The 19,410-nt window shown below is 37.7% G+C and overlaps 2 protein-coding genes across 2 annotated transcripts; one reads left to right on the forward strand and one right to left on the reverse strand.

The window, feature by feature from the left end:
* Nucleotides 1–204: 204 nt before the first annotated feature.
* LOC124642157 lies at nt 205–13,103 on the forward strand. Its single transcript, XM_047180470.1, has 12 exons — nt 205–354; nt 829–942; nt 2,341–2,484; nt 3,314–3,496; nt 4,483–4,704; nt 5,317–5,510; nt 9,737–9,824; nt 10,417–10,530; nt 11,443–11,577; nt 11,793–11,978; nt 12,211–12,438; nt 12,860–13,103. The coding sequence occupies exons 1-12, from the start codon at nt 312–314 to the stop codon at nt 13,039–13,041; spliced, it is 1,833 nt and encodes a 610-aa protein (XP_047036426.1). The 5' UTR covers nt 205–311; the 3' UTR covers nt 13,042–13,103.
* Nucleotides 13,104–13,648: 545 nt separating this feature from the next.
* LOC124642437 lies at nt 13,649–18,965 on the reverse strand. The gene is made up of 4 exons (XM_047180853.1): nt 18,832–18,965; nt 15,784–15,911; nt 15,238–15,428; nt 13,649–15,040 (listed from the first exon to the last, which is right to left on the reverse strand). Exons 1-4 carry the CDS (start codon nt 18,863–18,865, stop codon nt 14,563–14,565), a joined length of 831 nt encoding a protein of 276 aa, XP_047036809.1. The 5' UTR covers nt 18,866–18,965; the 3' UTR covers nt 13,649–14,562.
* Between the last annotated feature and the right edge of the window lie 445 nt (nt 18,966–19,410).

Genomic DNA, 19,410 nt, shown 5'->3' on the forward strand with positions numbered 1-19,410 from the left:
TTATGCTTAAATTGTACCTAATCCAATCAAACTTTCACAACTTAACGACTTTGTAGGTAGGTACATATTTTATTTATTTGTTTCAAGCATACCTCAAAATAAATATTAGATACAGTATAAAAATATGAATTTATATCAAACACTTTTAGGCGTCTGTGGCTTTTTATTATCTCTACGGGTGACACAATGGGACATGACTAGTGCATGCAAACATAGCCACTTTGTGTATATAAGTTCACGAAGTTCTCGCTGGACATCATTTTACTGTTCTCATTTATTCTGTCTACTCCACTATTCAAAGCAATATAAAAATGTTTAAATGGATTATTTATTTGACTCTTCTGTATATGACGGGTAAGTTCCGAACTTATTTCTTTCTATCTTATCTTAATTTTGAGTTCAAATTAACTTCATCTGCAGAGCGGGATCTCATAGCACTTAACTGAAAAAAGTTTCCATATAAAATATCTGTATCTATTAATTGGAATATTGATGAACAAAGCCTTTTTTGTTCATTTTCCTTAATTCGTGCACACCAAAATATGGTGCTGCAATACGGTAGGTACGGGTACCGACGGTTTATTGTATACTAGCGACCCGTCCCGGCTTCGCACGGGTTAACAATATTTCCCCACTATTTAATGAATGCTATTATACATATAAACCTTTCTCTTCAATCACTCTATCTACTAAAAAAACCGCGTCAGAATCCGTTGCGTAGTTTTAAAAAGCAACTTTATTTTTATACTTTGTAGTGAAGGTCCTTCAAACCTAGCACTAGGCATACATAAACATAATATATTATTTTCATTAACTATAATATTTCAGATTCCGTGGTTTGTAAACCTGACTACATTTATAATGATGCGGTGAATGGTTGGTTGAAATTCCATGCAGTTCCAGCAACATGGCAAAACGCATTCCTGCAGTGTCACTATGAAGGTAAGCAAATAAGTATGTCAGTTGTTTTGGCACATGGCTCAGGCGTTCCGCCGTTGAGACACACGGACGATACTGATTTTCACCGTCGTCCCACTACGACACCGAGATGCTCCTCCCAAGTGGACGTTCATCAACTATACATATTCTCCATCGTTTTGTGTCCATAGGGCACTGTAGCCCGTGCCTAACAGCCAAAGTAACGTAACGTCGTGGAAATAAATAATGGATAGATGGTGAAAGTCGATATGGTTAGAGAGATGTTACTTGTGAGATCAAAGTCAAATATTTTTATTCCAAATAGGCCTTTGCCGGCTCCTATGAAATCTCACTCTAGTTGCACGGTTCCAAAAATTTGATCAGTCAAATGTGAAAGGAAAAACCATGCTGGCCGAAGAGGTAGGAAGATAATAAATATTGGAGCTCGCTCACATCTCACATTGAAAGCTTTTAGTCGGCCGGTTCATAAATTATGACTTGATGTAATTATGGTATATTACTGTAACTGGGTCACCTGTGGGTGCATCAAACGTAAACACGCGGCGCGGAGCGTGCCTCAATGTATCGGGTGCCAGTTTCGTGTCAGCAGTTTTGTCGCCATCGCCGCTGTCACCGCCGAATGCTGAGTCGGCACAGTGCGCGCCTCATGCGCCCCTCTGCCCCGCTCCCGTCCCTGCGGCTCCTCCGCTTGCCGCCCCTCGATCAGCTGCTCGTTTCTGCAGCGTCGACTACGCTAGTGTCACCGGTAGCAAATTGATGCTACGAAGAAGCCCGTGCCCGTAAAGGGACCGAATCCGGCTGACGAAGAGGGGTTCGTTACGGTGCAAAGGTGGAAGCGCCGTCAGCGGACCTACAAGAATCGCTGTGGCACGGCTCCTATTGAGTCAAACATCAAAATTCGTGCCGCCAAGCCGAACACCCCGGTGTACATCTCCCGCCTACACTACACCACTAAGGCGGAGGACATCGTGGAGTACGTGCGTCAGAAGCTGACGTACGCCCCGAGAGTTCATCTGCTGGAGTCGCGCCATAACGCCAACTTCAGCGCGTTCGTGGTGCGAGTGCCGACGTGTTTCCTGCACCTCGTGTTGGACGAGAACTTCTGGCCACAGGACGTAGTGTTCCGTCGCTTCTGCGGACAAGTGCCACAGGACCGCACAGTGACATAGTGCATAGTGAAGTGCTACTAACATAGTTTTAAGTATTTATATAAGTACGAACAATTTTGTATAACATATGTATGCTAGTTTTTAAGGTATTTATCTATGGGCCATTGATGCCTGAAAATAAAGATTTGATTTTGATTACAACGATCTGGTATCAGACCGAACGGTGACGGACTTACTAAAACGTTTGATTGGATTTACGATGACTAAAGACTATTGTACGGTTAAATTGCAGGTGCAGTTCTCGCTTCTCCAATCAATCCAGATCTTGAATCTGCTCTAACGCAGATGATGAAAAAGGAAGATGTCTTTGGACCAAACGGTATTTTCATTGGAACAAATGCATTGTCTTCTGAAGGGGACTACATTTCTATCGAAGGTAAGTTAGTGACAGCGAGGCCACATCCTACACACACATTTCTATAAGTGCCATGCGCCGGGCTTTTGTACGTACAGGACGAGGCGGGCACTCATTTCGGCACTCATATTGCATGGTGTCATTTCTTTGTTAAAGAAACATAGTAAAGTAAAAAAAGGCAAAAATAGTATTAGTCGAAACTACTTATGAATGCAATTTGTAATCGATCTGGGACTCGATCCTGCTAATTTTACTTAAGCGATATACGATTCACATCCGACCGAGATCCAATCACGACTCGATTAAGATTGAAGCTTATGTGGCATTCCGCTATTTTTTTCATTGAAATAAACGTTTTTATCCTTTTCTGTGATTCAATAACGAATCATATTGTCTGCAAAATTTTTACGTAACAAACTACCGTTTAGTTAGATTAAATGGCAGTACAAACGCAAACCAATGAAATGTCGTTGGAATACGATTGGTCTTATATTAGTAGCAGAATGCTCGCTAAGGTTATAACTGCTATAGCGATTCAATTTTTATTCAATTTTGACATTATTAGTAGAATCGGGACCTGGAGATTTCACCCTCAATTGTCAACAATCAAACATGAGAGGATTCTCAAGTTACCGTTCCGATACAGTGTGTCAAACAATCTATAAAACCGCACAGCATAAGGTAGTTTTCCTCTGGAGCCGAGTGAAACTACGGGAAACAGCCAGTGATTACAAACGGACACTAGCTGTACTAGTGTACAGTAAAATGCAAGAACTGTGTGTCTCAAATAATAAGATATTTTAGTGTAATTCTGCAAGTAATAAAAAAAACCTACTCTTTCAAATTTTAGGAGTGCCGTTGGCTGATATGCCTGTGAAATGGAGACAACATAATAACGAGCAACCTAACAAATGCTTGTATTTTTATGATAAAATGGTCGAACCCATAGAATGCTCAACCTATGCACCATACATTTGCTACAAGAAGAGAGACAACTCTACGATATTTAATGAATGCGGGACATTTGACAACGGTGAGTTTATACATATATACGAGTATCAGTACTATCATCCGCCCGCGGCTTCGCCCGCGTAGAGTTCGGTTATATCGCGTTTCCAAGAGAATTCTTCAAATACCGGGATAAAAACTACCCTATGTTCTTTCTCAAGGTCAACTCTATCTCTGTACCAAATTTTATTAAAATCAGTTCAGTGCTTTAGACGTGAAAGCGTAACAGACAGACAGAGTTACTTTCGCATTTAAGTATAATTATTAGTAGGGATGAAATCTTCTATATAGAGAAATGCGAAATAAATATTTACCCATGTAATTATGACATTGTCTGAGGAACTAGGTATAATTGCTGGGAGTCTGAAGGTATCCTTTTAAAGTCATCAACATTACTCTATGTTACTGACACTTTAGATTTTATTAACCCATGTTAGAATTCGGATTTTCAGCACTGACAATCTTGACAATAAATAAGATAGTTATGCGAATTACTGGGAAATAATTATTGCGACAAACATATTCTCTACGTTTGAAATGCTAAAATGTGTCCAGTTGGCGAAAACATCTAAATTATGATAAAATCTAAATTTCACTAACTGGACACGAATTAAAATCTTGACGTGCCGAGTTGACGACATGATAAATGTACTGAGTTTTACCGTCTGGACACATTCGTGGTGAGTTTAGTGTATCGAGATGACGAATAACCCGGGGGCTCGTGACGTCTATGTAAAATTTGTAACTTGGTAGTAACGTAATACAAAATTCAATCGTGTTTTATCTTCGTTGTTATTTGTTTGTGACAGAGAAAAAATACGCGTCCTTTTTTAAAAGTTATGTAAAAGACGAACGAATTACTTTCTTCATTCGCTTTCTCTTTTACACTGAAACTTTTAACTTATGTCAACTTATTTCCGATTAATATCAATGAAGAATTTTTCAAAAACGTAATTAATGAAAACCGTCAATAACTTTCCAAAGCTGACCAGTTTTCTCATTATATTTCAGAGTATCACTTCAGTCAGGAAACTGGCAGCTGTTACAAGTTTCACAGTGAGTTCAAGACATGGAGCGAGGCGCACAGAATATGCCTGGCCGAAGGTGGCCACCTGGTCATCATTAACGACCAGGCTGAAGCCACCACCATCAAGAATATGTTTCCACTAGGAGGGAAAAGAGTGTGTATTGGGTTACGACAATGGTCAAAAGATTTATTGCTCACTATTCACGGTACGTTCTGTCGTATTTCCAAGTTTGATATCATATGTATGTAAGTAGTTAAGTACGAAATCGTCGCCTTTAAGAGCTAGCGCGCACTGTTGACTTTTGTTAGTATGAGTGTTTTGTCACCCTTATCGAGTCCGTGGATATGTATGGAGATGCGCGCATGCTGCGACGTGACAACTGGGTGCCATTTTTGTAAGCCCGAGACAAAATGTTCACTCGTCGTGAGTCGCCTTGCTTTCTGCTGACTACTGACATTGGCGCCAGTCTTTCTTCAGCTGGCACATAAAATCCTCTTTAGATCGTAGGTAAACATGAACAATTTCATTTATAACAAAAAATAATTACCTACCTATACGACTCATCATATTAGGTATGATTATGATCATCTTTATTAAATAAGGTAGGTACTTAGGTACTTATTATGATGTTTTGTAAATATTTCAAATAGGCACCGCGCACAAATGTACAAAACACATATCTAATGATTTGTAGTTTACAAAAAATATCTTAAAAGTAATGAACATTTTCTACGCAATATACGAAATGACGTGACGGCACGAAAGTACGTACGAAAATTTGTTTTTATTTTAATTGTATGAATTGTACTTGTTTCAGGGGAAAAATTAGAAAATGTGTATCACGAGGGGATTTCTGGTTACGACGACCGTTATGATAGGTCGATGAATGGATACTTTTTGTCAGACGGCACCTTAAATAAGATCAATTTTAATCAGGAATCCCAATACATTTGCGAGAAGGATCCTTACACTTATCGCTTTCAAAAAGAATCATCATACAATGAAGAAGAATAAAACTACGTCAGTAAAACTTACTAGAAAATGTTGAGTAAAAGTTTCATTAAATCAAAATAATCTAAGTTCACTCCACTTGCATCGGTTTTGTACTTTAAAATGTATATGAGAATAAACTTATTTTTTCATAACGATATGACTTTATTTTATTGAATAAAAAAGTACCTATTAACTGTTTGATTCATTGATATAAGTGTATATGTGTACTTTATTAAATTAAATTAACGTATGGAGCTCGGAATTTGATTGTAACGGCGAACATCATGGCGTCATCTTGGCGTCAACGCAGGTTTATTATATATAACGTAAGTATTAAGGAACAAATATCAACAAGAACACAGAAAAGGAAAACTATGGAGCACAAACTTTCATTTGAAAAATATATTTGCCCAAAATGTACAACGAGAAGTAAGAGTATGCAAGATTTTTTGGAGTTGGACGATCTTTTTTCTATTAGAATGAATGAGTTGTGCTTGCTTATATTTTTTGGTGGACAAATGAGGCAGTGTCATACTTATACCGACCAATTCCACATCTGTTTCTCCAGACCGAGCTGCGGTGGGTTACCTACTCTTTCGAGCAATCCCAGGTTTGTACTCTGAGAGTGAACTGCTGGCATAGCATGTTGTTGTTGGGATAGTGTCTACTAATGTGATTAGGTACGACACATTGTATACAGGAATGAATTTTAAGCAGTGCGCAAAAAAAAATTGTTCATATTTTCGTCCGCCCTAAAATCATCAAACTATGGATACTAACCTATTCTTACGCGCTTGGAGCAGCGCTCGCGTCAGTAAACCGGTTTCGCGTTGCCGCCCCGTGCCTACTGTGACGACTGTGACCGTACAATCGGTTATAAAAAAAACATCTTTCGCTATCAATAACTTTTCTTAAACTGAAACACAAGAAAATAAATATACACGTATCTATAAAACTGATTTAACTATAAGTTGACAAAGTTTGCGCACTGAATAAAATTCATTCCTGTATAAATATGCTTTTTATACTACAGGAGTAACCCGCACCAGACACCAGTGTCTATGTTTATACATTCGATAAGAAATCTACCCTTACACATATAATGAAGAGAAAACATATTTTGTTTATTTGTTAATACTCTAAAGGCTAACTAACTACTACTGAACCGATTTGAAAAAATCTTTCACTATTAGAAAACTACACTCTTCCCGAGTAATATAGGCTATGTTTTATCCCGGTGCGGCAGTAATTCCTACGATTAAAATCACGGGAAAACAGCTAGTATAATACCGAAAAGTTACTTGATGAGATTGTTACAAACAAAATCCTCCATTTTGGGAAGTCGGTTGAAAAATATGTGTCCTGTTTTATATTTACTATCTCCCACAGCCCGCAATATTAATAAAGTAACGCCTGCACAAATAAAATAGCAAATTATGACAAATAAGCAGCTTGCGATATCATTTCATCCCCTTTGCGTTGGTACGTGCGTTCGACACGCGACCGAACGACGCTTGAGCGCAAACCCGCGAGTGTAGATAAGGGCCTTACTGACTTTTATTAGCCCCCTATATTTTTATACTACTCTTTTATAACGACAGTCAATGTGGCATTCTGTAGATAGTGAAACTGTTAAATATTTGATTCAGGGCCAATTTTACGAACAATGTAAGCGTCAGTTATGTTAAAACTGTTTATGAATTTTCTCGCTCAATTTTCAAGTAATGAAACAGTAGTTATAAGGAAATCATCATCTCTCCAGCCTTTTCCCAACTATGAGGTCGGCTTCCAGTCCAACCGAATGCAGCTTAGTACAACCCAATACCCCTTGGTAAGACTGGTGTCAGACTTACTGGCTTCTGACTACCCGTAACGACTGCCAAAGATGTTCAATGGCAACCGGGACCTATAGTTTAACGTGCCATCCGAAACACAGTCATTGGTGTCCAAGATATACTTCACTCGCGTCGCGTCTCTTTGCGTTCGCATCCAATTCGCTCACTCAGGACGCTCCGTTCTCATCAGCCTTGTCATCTTTTCTAATAAAAACAAAATTATCTACACTATTATACATATTATTAAATAATACGATAACGTTTATACCCAAGAAAGCGAAGATAACAGAAAATCTCCTAAGAATGCAGCGTCGCCAAAATGTGGGTGTCCTTGGGAGGAGGAACGTTACAGTCTCAGCCCCTATAAGAACGCTTTCTTGGGTATTTGACCATACCAAACGTATTTAGACCTAAGAGAAGGGGCCTGACCTACCTGCCTTATGGTATAGTTATCGGCACGGATATTGAGCCCTGATCTTCACCTGCGCAGAAGCGATTTATTGGTTTATTGCCTTATGTGTACAGTGCGCAAAGCGATCCCCACTCTTCCGCCGAGAGCTGAATATCCGTGCCGGTAACTATATCTCCGCTCATTTTTAATTACTCCGTGGTTTCGGTCTATCAAAAATAATGATATGAGTGTCCAAAATATATTAGAAGGTCACTCGCTAGCCAACACAGCACTGTAATGTTTGTTTCAGAGATAATAAAGAAAATAAAAAATTACGTAATAATTTGAAAGAAAAATGGAAATATTTTTTGCACAAACTCCTATCAGAATAGATCAGGGCAAATCCCTTTTAAAACCAAATTTTATTCTAGCAGAGGAAACCCATATAATACTGACTAGCTTCTGCCAGCGGTTTCACCCGCATCCCGTGGGAACCTCTGCACGAACCCGGATAAAAAGTATAGCCTATAGCCTTCCTCGATAAATGGGCTATCTAACACCGAAAGAATTGTTCAAATCGGATCAGTAGTTCCTGAGATTCGATGATGTTCCTGAGATGAGCGCGTTCAAACAAACAAACAAACAAACTCTTCAGCTTTATAATATTATAGTTCGGCCATTCAGAGAATGCGTTCCTGACACGTCGCGATTGAACTGACGACGTAACTACATTCATTGATTATTGATATAATAATGTTGTTTTAATGCTCCTCAATTGTTAAAACGGTAAACAACCAGCAAAAATATTTTTATCGTAACTGCAACGCCATTGCAAAGTTACGTCGTCAGTTCAATCGCGACGTGTCAGGAACGCATTCTCTGAATGGCCGAACTATAGTATAGATTTGCACGCCGCGCCGCCGGTACCGATATAAAATACAGCCTACGTTATTCGGGAAGAGTGTAGTCTGCCAAAAGTGAAATAATTTTTCAAATCAGGTTTAAGTAGTAGTAAGTAAGTAGTTAGTTTCGGTACTTACTAACAAATAAACAAAATAAGTGTCTTCTGTATTATATTAGTAGGTATTCTTCTTTATTATATTTCTCATCTTAATTTTTGCGTGAATTTTGTAACTCCTCTAGCTAGTTTAATTAGCATATTTTTTTTACTATTTTTAAGATTACTGAAATCATGAAGTAAAAACGATACGATACGACGAATGGGGAAGTGAAATCACTTATGTAATATTCTTACACATTTTTCATTCATGTACTTATTAGATACTTATTGGTACCTACTTTTAAACGCAAATAGTCACAAAAATAAATAAAATGTAATTTATTAATTTAACCTTTCAACTATCTCTATCATTAAATTGATAAAACATCGTCGTTATTCTATCAACTCTAATATTTCATATGACTCTAATAATATTCAAATTCTTAGATTATGTTTGTCCGTTTGTAGCAAAATTATAAAAGTTAAGCAATCCTTGGCGCGGTCGGTCCGTGGATGGGTGACCAACTTGTCATAACGAGTTCTTCCGTGTTTAGCAAAGCACCGATAATCTGTAGATCCCGGCTGACATTTCAACATCGGTGGCAGCCGTTACGGGTAGTCAGAATTTGTGACAGCCAGTCTTACCAAGGGTATTGGGTTGCCCGGGTAACAGGGTTAAGGAGATCAGATAGACAGTCGCTCCATGTAAAACACTGGTAATCAGCTGCATCCAGTTTGACTGGAAGCCGAACGCAACATAGTTGTGAAAAGGCCTCTTCATTTTTTCATTCTCTAAATACTGAAAAATAAATTAAAAAAATAACTTTACTTGAAGTTTTTAACTAATCGTGAATTCAATTAAACTTTAACTGTATGACTTTTCACATTCTTGTAATTTTCATATTATATTTTAGATGCCTTGTCGTTCGCTTCGGGTGGCACCGCGTGGCAGATGACTAGTGGCCAAAATAGGCACATAGGTTATATATAAATTCATGCGATTCTTGCCTAAAATCAGTTGACTGTTATCATTTTTACTGAATTGGTCAAAGCAACATTAAACATGTTCAAATGGGTTATTTATTTAACCCTTCTGTATATAACGGGTAAGTTCCAAACTTATACTTTTCTATCTATTCTTATTTCGGTAGGCCATCTTCAAGTCACGAAAGTCGTCTTTGGTCCTCGAGGCCCCTCTCTAAAAGGCAGAAGACGCACAAAAGCTGAGGTTTTTAGTGGGTGCAAGCCCCACATAACCTCACCGTCTCCCCGCGGTGGTGTGTGTATGCGTCAGGCATTTTCCTCAGCTGAAACAAAAAAAAACGCCATCTTCAAGTGCATCCTAATTTTCAAATTCTGTCTAAATAATGTGATAACTTAGGCAGGGCTCAAAGGTTACCATATTATCATCATTAGTACTATTAGCAGAATTTAACAAATCACTTTCAAATGGTAGAAGAATTTCTGACATTAGTTTTATACTGAGATCACCCACCCTCCATACCTCAGAGGAACCTATTTCTATTAATGTTATGTGCGTACCCGAAAAAAATACCTATAGCGGGAATAGAGTAGTTTCCCAACTGTTTATAATTATTTAAATCGGCTTAGTAATCATTGAGTCATTACAAAACACACAGAAAAATACAAAATATGTTCAAATACCTATGACTTTCATTGATTTCATTGATATTTCAGATTTCGTGGTTTGTAAACCTGACTACAAATATAATGAAGATGTGAACGGTTGGTTTAAATTCCATACAGTTCCAACGACATGGCAAGATGCCTTCCTGCAGTGTCACTATGAAGGTAAGCCATAACGCAAAATCTCCTGAGAAAGTAGCGCGACAAAATGCGGGTGTTCGGGAGACAAGGAACGGTACCCGCTATTATTTTCAAATTAAAATCAATAATTATATTTCATCAATCAAAACCAATCTGTCTAAGATTGATTTGACAAGGAACCCGAACGCCTTGTTAGTCTAGTAACGATGATCACGCCTACCGCACGTTACTTGACCTACAAGAGGGCCCCTGACCTACCTTCCTTATCATCAACACTCTACAATCGATCTTTCCTTAAACAAGTAAATAAGAATATCTCGATAACGACCTCGATGGCGCAATGGTCACCGTGCTGGACTGCCGGACCTGAGGTCCCGGGTTCGATTCCCGGCTCGGTCGACATTTGTGGGATGAGCATGCTTGTTGGCCGCAGTCTGGGTGTTATTATATGTATTTATAAATATTTATATATGCTGCTATGTGTTGTTTATCAGCACCCATAACACAAGTTAATTAATAACTTACCACGAGGCTATGTGTGAAAAAGGTGTCCTAACATTCATCAGTTGGTTATGCTCTCCGTCGCTCACGGGCCAGGCTCAAGCATTCCGTCTTCCCTTCCATGGCATACTTGCTCCGTAGAAGAAGCGACTGCATCACGCCACAGATGGTCACACCCGTCACCCTCGATGGTCACCGAGATTCTCCCCCCAAGTGGACGATCATCGACTATATGCTGATATGCTCTACTGGTTTGTGTCCCTAGGGAACGCCTGTGCCTAGCTAAATGGAGGCCTGTGAGTTCCACTGTGACAGACAATTTTTATAACAAAATGCTTTGGTGGTTCCTGCTTTGGTGCCATCCATCCGAGTATGAAGAAGTTACAAACCTACTAATAAACTAAACTAATAATAATGATTTTTTTAATATTTCAGGAGCAGTTCTTGCTTCACCGCTCAATGCAGACTTTGTATCTGTTATATCAGATATAATGGGCGATGAATATGCATTAGGTATTTTCATTGGATCGAATGCATTGTTTTCTGGAGGGGACTACATTTCTGTCGAAGGTTAGTGTAAATAAAATAAATCACGTTTGACTGCAAGCATGCTTACGGTAGCGTCGACGGTCGGGTTGCCTCCCTCCCTCAAAAATGTGCGAGGGTCGCGATGGCTGATCCTCGCGTTATATTCGTGAACGGGTGCTGCTTGTGGCACCACGTCGTCTTGCCTATATAAACATAATTCTTTTAACTGTTTTAAATATTTTTTATATAAATTTTAGGAGTGCCGTTGTCCGACATGCCGGTAACATGGGAAAGACGTTTTGATAAGCAGAAACCTGGCAATTGCTTATCTTATTATTATGAAAAAGTTAGTCCTGTAAGTTGTACAACATATCTGCCGTACATTTGCTTCAGGAACAAAGACAGATTTGCAAGACTAAATGGATGCGGCACTTTTGACCCTAGTAAGTTTTTTTAAGTCCACTCTTTGAGTTTTCATGTTATCAATCCGGCTGGTATACCTGTTTTAGTAGGACATAAAACTAAGATCATAACTTACATAGTAAGTTAAATAAATGCTTTAAAAAGCACTTTTCAGGTTTTAACTTCAAAGTGTTCCCTTATTTCTGATAATTTACAAATTGCACTAAAGAGTTTAACACAATAAATTGATCAGCCTTCTCGTCATATTTACAGAGTACCGCCTCAGTATGGCAACAGGGAATGAGAGATGTTACAAGTTCCACAGTGAGTTCAGGACATGGAGCGAGGCGCACAGAATATGCCTGGCCGAAGGTGGCCACCTGGCCATCATTAACGACCAGGCTGAAGCCAACACCATCAGGAATATGCTTCCAAGAGAGTGGAGTGGGGCCTTTATTGGGTTACGAAAGTGGAATCAGGATACATGGCTAACTATTCACGGTATGTTCCATTGTGTTTCCAAGAAGTTTGTGAACCCCAGAACCTATTTACTGGGTAGCCATTTAATCCTTGAATCGCTCTATTTGAAGTAGTATTTTTGCCGAATGACAAATTATCGCAATCGCTCAAAACGAACGTTTAACAAACTTGTATGTACTTATGGTGTGTTGTGTGTACTTTTTCTTTGAGGGAAAAAAGAAAGCGAAAAAAATATAAAAATCTGCTCTGTATGTGTTATCGCCCTAGTTTTTGGCAAAAGCGGTACAAACGAAAAATATTTTATAAATAGAATATTTTAAACACCTAGGTACTACGGAAGCCTCTGTGCGAGAGATTTTTTGTGAAAAGACAGGATACTATTACTCTATCTAAATATTATTTTATTGGACCTATTTTAATTCAGATTTTATGATTATTTCAGGGCAAACATTGGAGAAGTTATACCACAACTGGAATGCTGAATATAACAGCAAAACACAGACATCGTATGGTATTTTCTTATCAGATGGAACTATAGGCGAATACGAAGACACTTTGGATGGCTTACCATTCATTTGCGAAAAGGATCCTTATACTTCCCGCTTTCAAATGGTACCTGAATAATATTTGGAGAAGAAGACAATTAAGTAATTAAAAAATAACAAAACTAAGCTACGTTATAAACATCCCAAGTATTTTAATTTAATCATCATTGTTTTTTATCCCTAGTGGCTAAGTCAACGCCGCGCGGATCGAGTGGTTATGAGGTTAAGCAATGCATCTTGTCATTACGAGTTCTTCCGTGTTTCGGAATGCACGTTAAATACGTGGATCCTAGATGTCATATGAACTTGTTCATATGATCTTTTGCAGTGTAGTCAGAAGCCAGAAACCCTACCTTTTCATCCCTTTCCATTGTACTAATTTTGGAATCCCCAATTGAATTCTATAAGCCTGCAAATGTGAGATAAGGGAGGGTAGCAAATACACATCCCCGGGGGTGGCAATTCAATTACGATCAAATGTGAAGGGGCGTGTCGCCACGCCCTTGTAGAAAGAGTCAGATGATAGGTGTGAGACAGGGAAAACAGAAAATTTGAAATATGATTTTTTTTGGTGGTAATTGGTCAAATGAGTAAGTGGTACTTTAGTAGTTAGTGGTACTTTCATGTAGTGGTTTTAAAAATGTTGTAGGTATGTACTTAGTTTTCGGGTGAAATAAAATCGTAGAAGTATTTAATAATGTTTATTTAAGTTAAGTGCTAAATATCACAAATCAAAGTAGGTAAAATAGACGAAAACCCTTTTGTTAAAAAGATTCTCTAAGTTATTTATTAATAATTAAAGTTAGCGTAAATCAAATAAAGATTCTACAGCGCTGGGTAACATCTAGTATTATATTCAATTTAATATCAATTCAAAGGGTACAAAAAAAAACAACCTAGTTAGACTCACGCACAAAAATACACATGAGTAAAACTGAGAACTTCCATTTTTGATGTACTTACGATACTTATATAGAAATACGTGTCCTGATAATATGAGTTTATGCAAAAATTTCTACCTAAAGAGCATTGAGATATCATAACCGACTTGGAACAGAGAGACCATGAAACAGTATGACCATGATTTTTGAAGCAAAACAATATCCGTCTTACCACAAAAACTTTTAAACGTCAGTTTATGCCTTGTCTAAAAAAATGACAAATTATGACGTTGACATATGGTTCATTTTGCAGCCAAAATTTTATTAGACAAGCGTAAAACAGGGTTTAAAGTTTTTGTAGTAAGGCCCTATAATATTAACAACATAAGGTAAATCACTGGACGGACATAAATAATATTTAATGAAATTAATCAAATGTTATATGAAAAGAGTAGTAGTATCTAATTTATTTTTACCTGCTGAAAAATTAACATGGCCACGTAAGGGTAATCGTACCGTAATCTTATTATTTATTTTACAATCTAAGAACATGGAATGTAACAATAAAAACTACAAATATTGAGTATTCCTTTATCCTCCTAAATTCTACGTTTCTCGGTGAAATCGTTCCTTCAAAGAAATAACAAACAACTGTTTTAGACTGGTTGGTTATTGGCCAACGTTGATGTACCAATATAACAAAAAGATCACTTAAGCGCTCATTTCCCATCTTTATCCTTATCTTTACTTCCGTGACCATTCTGCAGTTTGCCATCCAGGTCATCTTTACCATTCTGCGCGGGAGCAATCATCAACAAGTTGTTCCCGTTCCGATCAGCCAAGTTCCTGAACGGCATATTCTGTCGCCATCTCGGAGGAAAGTAAAACTGATTCCTTAAAACCCTCAAATGCTCTTTTCCGAAATAAAAGTCTGTCCTGTTACCCAATCTCTGGTAACCTCTTCTAATTTCTTCATTCTCTTCATTGCCATATCTCTGGAATTCCCCATTTTCGTGGTAAATTTTCGCTCTTGGGCAATCTTCTTCGTTAAAGTAAGGTCTTTTGAGCCGCAGTCGGCGAGATTGCGGACTCATTGGAGACTCACATTTGATCGCAAGACTGGCTGAATTTTCTTTGTTCATAGCCAGCCCATGTGTCTTCTGCCATTCTAAGACTTCACATAGCAGGCCAATGTATCTGCAAAATAAGGACACTTGTTACAAAAGAAATATATGTTCTAGTTCATGATTTAGATTGTAATGTAAATTTGCAGCATTCATTACTGTTTTATAGCAGAAATCTTCTGATATTGAAAGAAGAAGTACTCAATGTATTGAAATAACATATATTGGAGTCAGTATCATTAAGAAAAGAAAACTTAAAAGCGTTCCTACCTGATAGCCATCCTGAGGATCTCATTCTTAGACAGTTTCTTATCTGGTGGGTGCGTGGGTACAAGTCTCCTCAACTCTGCGAAGGCGCCACTCACGTTCTGCTGTCTCCAGCGCTCCCGGCAGTTGGTGAACAGCTTCCGAGGAGGGCGGAGGAGACAGGAGTTGAGGGAAGGCAGGTCTTCTGGGAGACTCTGTGGAAGAAAGATCTGAATGAATGCTACAATTACAGTGACATAAGAGGGTCCTAATCGACTGAATAATATAGAATTTTATGTCATGGTTTAACAGACCAAAACGAATACTATAAGGTGTATTCCCGAATACCCAATAGAAGATTAGCATTATAACTTAGAAGTTCACAGCCTCTTTATAAGATTTTTCCTGTCCCTTTCGTTCCTGTCCTGTTCTTTTAGGCTGGCAACAGTGCTCGACGTAGCTATATCTGTGCAAGTCTATGAAGGCGCACACAGCTACTCCGGCCGGGACGTACGGAGCACTGTTTTTAGCCTTAGTTATTGCCTTATCCGTATCAAAAGGTTCTCTCACCTGAACAGTCCTATTGGATTGTCTATCATCATCACTGTCCGGGAGACAGAGATCATCACTCAACATCTCGCTGTCTGGCTCCTCATCAGAACATGACTCCTGGTCTGACGCCATTGGTGGAGGGTACACTGTGACAAATAGATGAAGTGGTTTTATAGCATAAACTAGCGACTCGCTCTGGCTTCGCACGGGATAACAATATTTTTCCACTATTTGTACATATAAACCTTCGTATTCAATCACTCTATCTTTTTAAACAAACCTCATGAAAATCGGTTGCGTAGTTTTGAAGACTAAGGCGTACGGGACAGCGGGACACAGAAAAAGGGACTTTGTTTTATACTATGTAGTGATTGCGGCTCGTACCTATCTGGAAAAAATTGCCTGTTTCCAAGCCACCATGACTTTCAAATAACAAACAAACACTTACATTTTGTGATATTGAGGCGGAAACTTGATTTACGAAAACTGATAACTGATTAAATAAATTAGAACAATACCGAAAAGTATGTAATCTCTCTCTCTCTCTCTCTTTCTCTCTCTCTCTCTCTCTCTCGAAATGTAATGTCAACTCTAAAAACTGCACTAAAAACTACTACTACTTATAAAATCTTTCTGTTACGATTATTATACTTACATATTTTTTGGTATTTGATTTTGCAAAAACACTTACAGACGGAAACTATATTCTTTAACAGAAAAAAGAAATATCAGGGTCTCAATTTATGGTGCAAAAGTACTAGACAATTTTGAATTCTGACACAAACTACGAACCAATCTAACTAGAAGACCAAAAAATTAAAATTAAATTTGTTCAGAAATAAGCATTACCTTTGTAAATTCTTTCCTTCCTTTCTTATGATGTACGTGTACGTAAATTTGTAAATAAATAAATTAATGTAAATAATTAAGATGAAAGAGTAACACGTTTGAGTAGCAGTCTCGAAGTAAATAAAGCTGGTCTATATAAAGCATCGTTATTGTTAGCTATCACAGGAAGCAGCTATCGCAGGATGTCGCTATAATTAACCGCTCACCATTTAGAACAACTCGTTAAATTTTAATATTATAATGTGAAATCAGAATGAGAGGAATTGAGAATTTTATGGAGACTGAAACTACTAGTAACTCTGCAGAAACTTAATTCATGAAAGTTGTCCAAAATCTAATTTTGAAAAACCGGCCAAGTGCGAGTCGGAATTGCGCACGAAGGGTTCCGTACTATTATTTAGGTAGTGAGCAAAAAAATTTGCGTTTTTTGTATGGGGGCCCCCCAAAATATTTTTTTTTCTAGTTTTCAGTATTTGTTGCTATAGCCTCAAGAGAAATACATCATCTGTGATAATTTCAACTCTCTAACTATCACGGTTCGTGAGATGCAGCCTGGTGACTGACGGACGGACGGACAGAGGAGCGAAAACAATAGGGTCCCGTTTTACCCTGTGGGTACGGAACCTTAAAAATGAAGTCGCATAGCAACCAATGCAACTATTCTAAGTTTGTATGTACTTTCTAAGTTTATTTTAGACACCAATGGCTGATTAAAAGGTAAATGAAATCATCCCGAGGAAACCTTGAAATCACCAACCCGCATTGAGCAAGCGTGGTGATTAACACTCAATTCTTCTCTGTGAGAGAGCAGGCCGCAGTCCAGCAAAGGGAGAATAAAAAAGGCTGATGATGATACCGCTGCCTCTGCAAAAACTTAAGTTCAGGAAGACAATCCGTAATCAGAGATTGTGACCGTGAACGTCCAGATTTAAAGACGTTTGGTTACTCTTTCGCACTAAAACTACTGAATGGATTCCGATGCCATCAGAATAATATAATTTCCATCCCACCATCTCGGACAGAGTAGTTTTACCCTTTGATATTTGAACGCAAAAGCCGTTTTTATCCTCTAGAGCGGCAAAGTGATTTGAATTTAGAACATCGTATGCAATCCTCCATTTGTGACAATCTTGATAAGACTTTTCATATAAATACATATTAAACAAATAAAATACTGCTTAAAATAATTATTCCATTAATTAAGTAATTTTTATTATTGTTTTTACATAGATTTTTAACCTCGTTTCATTTTTAAACTGAGGTTCTTACTTCTTTTTAATTTGATACTCATATGTGCGCGCCATTTTGTTTTTTTGCATTTAGTAATTTCCTCGATGAGGTGGGATGAAAAGTTACGTGTTGCACTCGAGTGCAAAGATTTTTCACCTTGTGCTCTTTTGATTCCCTCGCTATCGCTCAGGATTCTAATTATTGAAACACGAGCGTAGCGATTCAATTTTAGAATCCTTCGCTTGCTCGGTCATCAAAATTGAGCCCGCGGTTAAAAATCAACTTTGCACTCTTGTATAACAAATAACTAATGTAGGTAAGTAGGATATAATACTTTTATGCGGGATAATAATTTCAGCAAATATTTAATCTTTTGGACAGATTAATACAATAGATAGATAAATTGTTTGTTTTATCCACGTCAAACATCAAAATTTTATGTTTAGTGAGCAATTCTGGTTTTTCTGGTTTAAATCATTTATTCTCAAAAAAAAAATCCACATATAGATTATTGGAATCCGCAGTTAGATGAGATAAGCTTTGTGTTTATAATTTCCAGTGTTGATATTCTAAGAAAGTAAGAATTACAAACAGTGATACATATTGAGGAATAAGTATTTGAGAGCTCGGGAACAATTCGAATGAATTGTAAAATGTCCAAAACACACACTATACTGTTGAGTAATGTTGCAGTAATCTAATCGTTTTCCTGTACTAACCGTTGGTCATTTGGGAACGAGTAATTCATATGTATGTACCTTATGTAAAAAAAAACCAGAAACAATAACATCCAAGTGCACCTTACATTCTTTTGAACACACAGTAAACCTTTGATTTAAGAAAATTTTATGTTGTCAGTGAAAATAAGGACAATTTAATGTGCGTTGTTCATATTTTTTATTAAAAACATAGGTTCTGATGTGGGTAAACGAAGTAGGTATCGTCGTAATTAAAATGAAAAATATATGCATATACAAACATACTAACCGTTACTTCCTGAAATATCCGTCACGGTTGGCATAAAAACGAAATCACCAAAGAAAATCGATCAAAACTATTTTTACAATACAATTTTCAATTCATTGACCCACTACAAAAGTTGTGGACTGCACGGCGCTTCGTGAGCGACTGACAAAAATCTATAACATTATTTAAATTTCGAAATGGGGTTGGGGGAAAATGTTGTGATTGGACGATTGTAGCTAGGAGATTAACCAATCGGGGCTTTGGAAGGCGGGGCGAAGACTTTCTTAAATAATGTTGTGATGCATTATCATTGTACTTACACTCTACACTGGTGATAAGTATGTCTTACAGGATTATTTTGTGAAATACTTACTTACCTACGTTTTGTTTGTTATCTAAGAAAATATATTTGCTCACTTTTTTGTTGGCAGCAAATACAGTAAACGGAACCCACCCAAAACATAAATGTGAAAGACTGCCAAGTTCGATAATATGGGAACGCTTCGCCTATAAAAGAAATGAGATCTGAATAAGTACCAAGTTCCATACACATACCTGAGTTAAAAATAGTTACTTTTTAATGATGTTACTTGGCAAGTT

This window comes from Helicoverpa zea, chromosome 24, assembly GCF_022581195.2.
Source record: "Helicoverpa zea isolate HzStark_Cry1AcR chromosome 24, ilHelZeax1.1, whole genome shotgun sequence".
In the NCBI taxonomy this organism is placed as follows: Eukaryota; Metazoa; Arthropoda; class Insecta; order Lepidoptera; family Noctuidae; genus Helicoverpa; species Helicoverpa zea.

What these genes read in the sequence shown, in the direction of transcription:
- LOC124642157 (XM_047180470.1), top strand. Translation starts at nt 312, where the DNA reads ATGTTTAAATGGATTATTTATTTGACTCTTCTGTATATGACGG. An exon ending in CCTGCAGTGTCACTATGAAG is followed by an intron (nt 943 to 2,340) that starts GTAAGCAAATAA and finishes GTTAAATTGCAG; the next exon opens with GTGCAGTTCTCGCTTCTCCA. An exon ending in GGACTACATTTCTATCGAAG is followed by an intron (nt 2,485 to 3,313) that starts GTAAGTTAGTGA and finishes TTCAAATTTTAG; the next exon opens with GAGTGCCGTTGGCTGATATG.
- LOC124642437 (XM_047180853.1), bottom strand. Translation starts at nt 18,865, where the DNA reads ATGCCAACCGTGACGGATATTTCAGGAAGTAACG. An exon ending in AATCCAATAGGACTGTTCAG is followed by an intron (nt 15,429 to 15,783) that starts GTGAGAGAACCT and finishes TTTCTTCCACAG; the next exon opens with AGTCTCCCAGAAGACCTGCC. An exon ending in ATCCTCAGGATGGCTATCAG is followed by an intron (nt 15,041 to 15,237) that starts GTAGGAACGCTT and finishes CTTATTTTGCAG; the next exon opens with ATACATTGGCCTGCTATGTG.